Source organism: Camelus ferus, chromosome 1 (genome assembly GCF_009834535.1).
Source record: "Camelus ferus isolate YT-003-E chromosome 1, BCGSAC_Cfer_1.0, whole genome shotgun sequence".
NCBI lineage: Eukaryota > Metazoa > Chordata > Mammalia > Artiodactyla > Camelidae > Camelus > Camelus ferus.
In genome coordinates, this window is record NC_045696.1 from 49,809,639 (window position 1) to 49,817,630 (window position 7,992).

General features: G+C 37.1%; 1 protein-coding gene across 11 annotated transcripts in view; it reads left to right on the forward strand.

Moving 5' to 3' along the window:
• Positions 1-7,172, forward strand: part of PHLDB2 (pleckstrin homology like domain family B member 2) — a 100,831-nt gene extending 93,659 nt beyond the window's left edge. For 9 of the 11 annotated variants that reach the window (XM_032478888.1, XM_032478879.1, XM_032478857.1 and 6 more), the window contains 3 exons: positions 458-677; positions 4,603-4,688; positions 5,299-7,172. In XM_032478888.1, the coding sequence (XP_032334779.1) occupies positions 458-677; positions 4,603-4,688; positions 5,299-5,439 (447 nt within the window). In that variant the 3' untranslated portion in view covers positions 5,440-7,172. The remainder of the gene's footprint in view (positions 1-457; positions 678-4,602; positions 4,689-5,298) is intronic. The other 2 variants (XM_032478865.1, XM_032478905.1) reach the window with 2 other exon arrangements.
• The last annotated feature ends 820 nt before the right edge of the window (positions 7,173-7,992 follow it).

The window sequence follows — 7,992 nt, forward strand, 5'->3', positions numbered from 1 at the left end:
GTTGTACTTACTAAATAATGTTCAGTGAATTGTGTCATGTGTGAGGTTATTTAAGGAGAACTACTGTTAACTTGTGGCAGGGAGAGCTCCTGGAAACTGTACCCTCATCTGGAAGCAGCAGCCCAGATAACTTCATGCTTCATTTCCCAGTGCTTTTAAGTGATAAGTGCCTCTCTTAAAGCTAAAATAAATGGCATGTTTCCTTTTCTCATCTGGCCATTTTAAGGAATAGAATCTGTTGGCCTGAGTTTATCCACATTTTCTTCCCCTATCCTGTAGCATTCTTAAAATGCTGTCCACTTTTCAGATTCCAAATGACAATGTTAATCTTAAGTTATGATTATCACGTGGGCATTTTAACACCTTGGATTTTAAGTCCATTTTCACTTCTAAACATCTGTGACCTGAAACAAAACAAGTGACGAGCTGTGGATGAGATGGGCTTGTGCTTTTCCAGGCTCGACCTTTGACCCGCTATCTGCCCATTCGGAAGGAAGACTTTGATTTGCGGAGCCACGTGGAGACTGCTGGCCACAATATTGATACCTGCTATCACGTGTCAATCACAGAGAAGACCTGCAGAGGATTCCTCATCAAAATGGGTGGAAAAATTAAAACTTGGAAGAAACGTTGGTTTGTGTTTGATCGGAACAAGCGCACCTTCTCTTACTATGCAGGTGGGTGATAAAAAGTCTGAGTGATATATCCAAAGGAGGAACTGAATCACTCTCTGCTTAGGGACGACAGCAGTCAAATTCAGCATCAATAAGTAGAGTGGTAAATAATAAGACTAATGGCAGTATTAGCTTGGTAGATGTGTATAATTTTATATCCAGATTATATGGCCCACATGATATGATTTTCCTCCCTAGAAATGACAAAACCTACTTTATTTAAACAGTGTGAGTTTGTTTATTCTAGTTCTGAAATAAGCTCAATTCCAAATAAATATTAAATTGAATTTAATTTTTTTAGCCCAAAATATTGTCTTTTAAACCACAAGACCAGGGAGGAAAAAAGGTTTCTATCTATTTTCTTACAGTCAATGCCCTGTTTAAGTCACACACAATTAGCAGCTTGGCTGACAGTCATTTAGCTGTAGTTTATAAACTAGAGTGGTCATTTAAGCCCAGAGAGTAAAGCCCATCAGTGAACTAGTGGGTAAGTAAGTGTGTATTAAGTGACTGGAATATTTTTAGATTCTTTAAATGAGGGAGTATGAGAACCATACCCTGATGAATCTTCTATAAATGCAGGAATATTTGTGTAACTAGTGTACTTATTAAGAAGCCCCTTATTAACTCTGAGCTCACATCTGAAATATGTCTGTGATCAGCACAAGTATAGCTCTGCTCCCTTTCCAACTGCTGCGTAAGCAGTATCGTGCCAGGCTTCAGAGAGCCCCTGCCTTGGGGTGACGGTGCCAGCATTGATGAGCATTGTATAGAATTGTCATAAAGTGTATTAGCACAATAAATTAAAAAGGATAGTCCAGTCATTTAATCGTAGTGTGAGGTCAGGGCATGTTTAGGAAGAGAAGAGTGAGAAACCAAGAAGCACGTGGAAGAAAGGAAACACTGGCGATGAGCCCCAGAATGGGGGTGAGGAGAGGGTAGGGGGTGCATGCCGTTCAGTTAGGGGCTCCTTGGGCAGGGTTCCAGTTGCTGCAAGGGCGAGTGGCCTGAGTTAAGTGGTCTAATAACCCTCACAGGTTGCCTCTCGGGCTTTCTGGCCTTGGGTTTTATAAGAATCCAGAGACAGTTTGTAGTAGCCTGTAATGAAAAAGAATATGTGTATGTACATATATGTATGTGTGTGTGTGTGTGTGTGTGTGTGTGTGTATAACTGAATCACTATGCTACACACCAGAAACTAATACAACGTTGTAAATCAACTATACGTCAATTAAAAATAAAGTACAAATGCATATACACTTTGATATTAAAAAAAGAATCCAGAGACAGTCTCTTCAGTTAGTACAACAGAAAAGATGCCTATGTAATAAGGAACACCAATTTAGTGTCTGCAAAATGTGTAAATAAAACTGCTGTGTGCTAGTCTCCACAGACAACCTCACCCAGAATTTTCCAAAAATAAAATTTTAGAATAACTCAGACAAAACAGCCTCACTCTTGTCTGCTCCTCTTCTCTGGGAACCTCATTTCATACTTTCATCTGTCAGCCAGCGAAAGGTTCAGTGCTCCTTCTGACCCAAGTAAATATGTTTTTCCAGATTTAAACTTCGTGGTGACTGGTTTTCAATATTTTTTTAATATAAAAATCTTTTTGATATATGAATGATTACTCAGAACCCTAATACACAAAACAGACAAAAATTATATTTAACTCAGCTTGTTAATATTAACATGTTATATAACAGACACTGCTCACGTGGCTCTGTTTACAGCCATCCTCAGCTTTGTCTGCTCCCGCCCTTCCCACCCCTGCTCTTTCCCAGACACCACCAAGCACAGGGCGAGACCAGCCCACAGGAGGGTTGTACAGACGGTGGTTCAGGCTGGACTTGACCCCACAGGCACCACGCCCCTTCAGCCTGTCAGCAAGGTGAATGGCCCTGGTAGGCGTGAAGGGCAGCAGACGTGAGTGTTGAGAGCTACAGTCATCGGTCTCCATGTGGATCGTGCCCCGGCCTCTGTGCTTGGCCTCCCGAATATTAACTGGGTAACTTTAGAAGAGCTGTAAACTAAGGCACAGAAAGTGTGTCGGTAAATTGGTAGGATAATACTACTGAGACGGAATGGTTAGCATTATCTCATCAATTTGCAATAGTATTATTGACTCTGAGTTCACAGTGTGCTGGGAGGCCTGTGTTTTTCAGATTCTTTCTCATATATGAAGTGCCCTACAGACAAAAGTTTTATTGCTCAATTTTCTGCCTGCTTTGAAACACTGACAAGGTTTACTTTTACCTCCAGATTTTATTTCACACTTGTTTTCAGAAAATAAAGTATTATCGTTTTCCCATGAACTATTGGAAGATCTTTTACAGCAAATGTTTGAGAGATACACAGACTTTCTCTTTCACAGAAACTGGTGGAAACCCACAGAGCATGGTATTAATTAAAACAGTGTTTCCCCAGGAAGAGCAAAGACAAACACAAAAATATGGTCCATGTTCAAATAAGTTAAGGAAATGCTGAGTTAAATGCAATTAAACAGATTTATTTTCTACTGAATCCTCAAGGCTGTTATTTTTCAATCTAGCTTTTTATTATTGTTATTGGGGGAAAAGGACATTCACTGTAGTAAAAACTTCAACATAAACTAAGTCTGTATAATGAAAGGAGTCTCTTTCCAATCACAGAAGTTCTGACCTTCTCTAATACTGATAGACCTGAAATATCCTTTCAGATTTTCTCTGCTCTTTTTCATATATTTTTCAGTATGAATAGGTATTCTTTCTTCTTCAGTACAGTTGGGACCAAATTATTCACTCTGTTTCTACTTTTCGTCACGTAACAGTATTTCAAGACTTTCTCTAATGAGTACATGTAGATTTACCTCAGTCTTTTCAGTGGTTGTGTGGAGTCCGTTGTAAGGCTGGTCTGTAATTGAATCAGTTCCCTATTAAAGCTGCAGCAGACCTTTTGCAGCCTTATGCCATCACAAACACAAATCCACGTGCACGTGCCTCAGTAGCTCTTACACAATACAGTTTTGGAAGCAGAATTACTGAGTAAGATTTGGGCATTTTTCATTGTGTATGTTTTACCAAATTGCCATCCAGAAGAGGCTTTCTTATTTGCATTTCCATCAACAGGATATGGCAGAGTCGCTTCCTCTGCATCCTCAACCATGATTTGGAGATTCTTTGATACACTTGCATGCGTTATGATCCCTGCAGAGTTTAAATGATAAAATATTTCAAGAAGTTATTATTCTTATTAGTCATCACAGAGTGATGCTGTTTGTTTGGTGGGTGGTTTGGTCGTTTGTTTTTGCTTTGTTTTACAGTTTCTTTGCCTTTATGGCAAGTCCGAAATCTTTGGAAACAGTTTGGAAAACACTGCACTGAAAGGACATTAAATTATTGATGTGAAGCTCTGTTGGGAACAAGATAAAAAATCAGGCATGCTAGACAAGAGATTTGATAGGAAATAAATATAAGCAGAACATAATTTTAAAGTCAAAAAATGCACTCATTACAAATTTCACTACAGCAGGTCTACATATTAATACTTGCATTACAACCACTGTCTTGGAGAATGTGGGGAAATCGTTTGTATTGATGTCAGTAGTGTTTACACTTTGTGTGCTAACCTGACACTCAGTAGTTCTGGGTAAATTCTGACTGCTAATTTGGTGAAGAGCCTTGGGCAAAGTCACTCAGTCATTTTCATTTGGGCCTGATAATTCTAACCTTGTTTCTTTCTTTCTTTCTTTCTTTCTTTCTTTCTTTTTTTTTTTTTTTTTTTTTTGCAATATAGGATGGGGCTAATGCATAACCTCTATTATCTGAATTAATCTTAGATATTTTAAATACTAGATAAATATTTTAATGATGATAATTGTAATGAAATTATTTTTTCTGACCATTAGTGGTGATACAGTATTTGTTTTAACGTTCATTTACCATTGCAGACAAGCATGAAGCTAAATTAAAAGGAGTAATATACTTTCAAGCCATTGAAGAAGTATATTATGATCACCTCAAGAATGCTAACAAGGTAAATGTTGAATTTTAGATTTCTGCAATGTGAATGCATAACTAAGTTAGGGAGAAGATGTTTTTTGAATTCTAAGCAATTTAGATTTGTCTTTCTGACATAACAGATATGGTCAGAATAGTGTTGAAAAAGTAAACATACAAGTAATTAGTGCAGCTAATCTTTTTGTTAAAAAAAAAGTCACGACAAAATGAGGAAGTATTCTGGATATATTGATTTAGAAGACCCTGCCAAGTAACTCTTTACTAGGGTCCTAAGAAGGAGCTACTACCTAGCTATGAGAAGGATCATGAGGAAATGTCTTAGTAAAGCAAAGATGAACAATTTATTGAGCTATTTATGGAGCGCCCACAAGCAGCTAGGTACCCTGCTAGAGCTTTATAAAATAGCTGCTAAGAAAATTGGTGAGCTCTTTGTGAGAGTTCTTGTGCAGAAAGGCCAGAAAGATAGCCAATCTTGAGAAAGGTTGTATTAGAGCAAAAGTAATAGCTATGTAGATTTCTATAAATTGGAACTTTTAATGAGGAAGAAGCCCTCACGTATCTCTGTGTTGTATTTAATGGTATCATTTCAAGATGTTTTACATTATTTTCCTTTTTTTAATTTTTAGAGTCCTAATCCGTTACTCACCTTCAGCGTCAAGACGCATGACAGAATCTACTACATGGTGGCCCCATCGCCAGAAGCCATGCGCATCTGGATGGATGTCATAGTTACTGGGGCAGAAGGCTACACTCACTTCTTGTTGTAGTGAACTGGCCCAACAGTCCACTTCAGGGCAGACTGCAATAATCTCTTACAAGAATGAAGCCATACTCAGTCCCAGGTGGAATGACCCAACAGACCCATCCCTTTAACTGTGTATACTCAGAACTGCTTTCATATTCACAGGAAGTTTTCATTTATAAATGAGAAAGAAGGGGCTTTTAATTCAAAGCTTGACCATAAATAATTCAAAGCTTGATCATAAAAAGCAAAAGAATTGAAGCACCTACGAGAAAGAAAACTATTTTGGTAAATAGCATCACTTGTAGGAACATTTCTTACAAACTATTTTTTATCAGTTGTTGATTTTGGTGAAATAAACTAAACTGTTTACAAAATGTCTGTATGTACTTGGAAATATGAAATTGTCTTAGCACCCAAATCATTGGCATTGACATTATTGGTAATCTAATCAACTGGCTTTTTTTTTTAAGAAGCATTTTGCTGAAGGTTATTTTATAAATATAAGCAAAGGGCTTGATGGGGAATATGTTGTAAGAGGAGTTTTGTCCTAATTTCTAAGTACTACACCAAAACCAAAGACTTGGCATGACTTCTGTCTAACAGTAGTAGTTTCAAGTGATGAACTGCATTTCGTGTTACTCTACATTTTTTAATAGTACTTTGACGCCAACAAGTGCCCAAGAAGTTGACTTTGAAGAGTTGCCAACAGCATAAGTTGCTGTACATACGTAGCAAACCACTTTTTGTAAAAGAAGAAAGAATAAAAAGCCATGTGTTTTAGGAAAAGAAGTGGTCTTAGACATTCTGTCACATTGGGCAATTTAAAATAAAGAGAATATTTTGGAGCTTGTTTTGCTGAGACGTTCTCCATTCCCAGTGCTGAGAATAAAGGCAACCAGTAGCCTATTTCCTTTAGATTGTCTGATTTCTCTGTTGTGGAGTACACATTGTCAATTGCAGCCTCAGATGACATAACCATGAAATCAGAGCTCTGTTTTCACCAAAGAACAGACCAATTAAAATACTTATTTGCGGAAGTATTGTAGTTCCATTAAAAGGCAAATGAAGTTCAACTTAATGTTCTCTGTAATGTACTATTTTATTATGTTTTTCCTTATGATTAGCCTTTTTTTAGAGTTAAATTAATTTTTGTTGAATGAAATGACTTCAGGCAAGTCTCTTTTGTAATGGTTCTTAAATGCCATTTATCCTGGTTTGTCATGCTGTGTGTTTGTAAGTATGAATGTACTCTCTCCTAAAACTTAGCTAATAAATAGAAGTAGAGAATAATGATGTTACTTGCTAGTACAAGTGAAACGAGTAAATTAGAAGTGTCTGTAAAATCGTCAGGCCTGACGGAGTAGAGTTTTTTTTTCAATTTGCAGTGGTTTGTATACATGTTGCCAATAATAAGATTTTGCAACTGGATGACACATGATTTTACTTGAACAGTGAAAGACAAAATCACAGAAGACATCTTTATCATCTGTTTTTTTTTTTTCAGAGATCCCCCGAACCCTGTAATGATCTAAGAGAGTGAAATACATTTGCTAAAATTTTATTGGTTAATGTAAACATACAACTTTTCTGAACTGTACTTTACTTTCTTCATAGGATTGTAAAGATACTCTAATCAACTTTATATCTTGCATGATGTAGTAAACCTTTTAAATATGTGTGTTAAAATATGTTGAGTTTGGATTAAAATGTTGACCAGATTTCCCATTTGCAAATAAACGCATCTCTCATCAGGAAGTTACCTATTGGTAACATGACAGGGGATGGCGTAATCAGCAAAAGTCAATTACAGAATTTACATAAAGGTTGTTGTGTGCCAACGTTATGACTTTTACTTTATAAACAGAAGTAATCAGAAGCATCTCTGGTCACGTTCCTGTTGATAACAAAAGGAAGTAACCCCTGAAAAATCTGACATCTTATTGTCCCTTTGCACAGATGCAATTATTACTGGGGACTGAAGGACTGTGTCTACATGTCCTTCCATCTGACGGGGGAAAAAATCACGCTGGTGTGAAGTTAAAGCTCTAGGGCTTTACTTGGTGGGGATATCATTTGTCTTTCTGAACTAAGGCAGCAGATTTCAGAAAAACTGCCTTCAACAACATGTCTTTCAAACCTGTTAATGAAGGCAATATTGACAGTAGGAAATAAATTTGTCTACTTCAAGCCCATGACTGTCAGTAAAAGCATCTTCACTTGACACTAGCCACAGTTTTTCCTGATTTCTTACACTGATGAAGGTGGATAGAGAAAATAATCCATGAGTTTCCCTGCTTTTTTGTGCCATGTTTTTCCCACTCTGAGGACAAGTCAGCTTTTTGTTTGTTTTGTTGCCTATAAAATGTAAGAATACCTGCAAAAATAAAGGGAGAGAATAGGAACAGGAATGACTGAGAATACTTGAAATTATCCAAAACCATAGGAAGAAGTGTTTATTATTAAGATATAAAGGATGGTTTAGTGATGTGTATTGGGCATCACCTTCGTGATTTAGTCCCTTTGGAGTCTTCAACAGGCTTTTAATGGTGAGCTGGCAAAATAGCTCAGTAAGTTT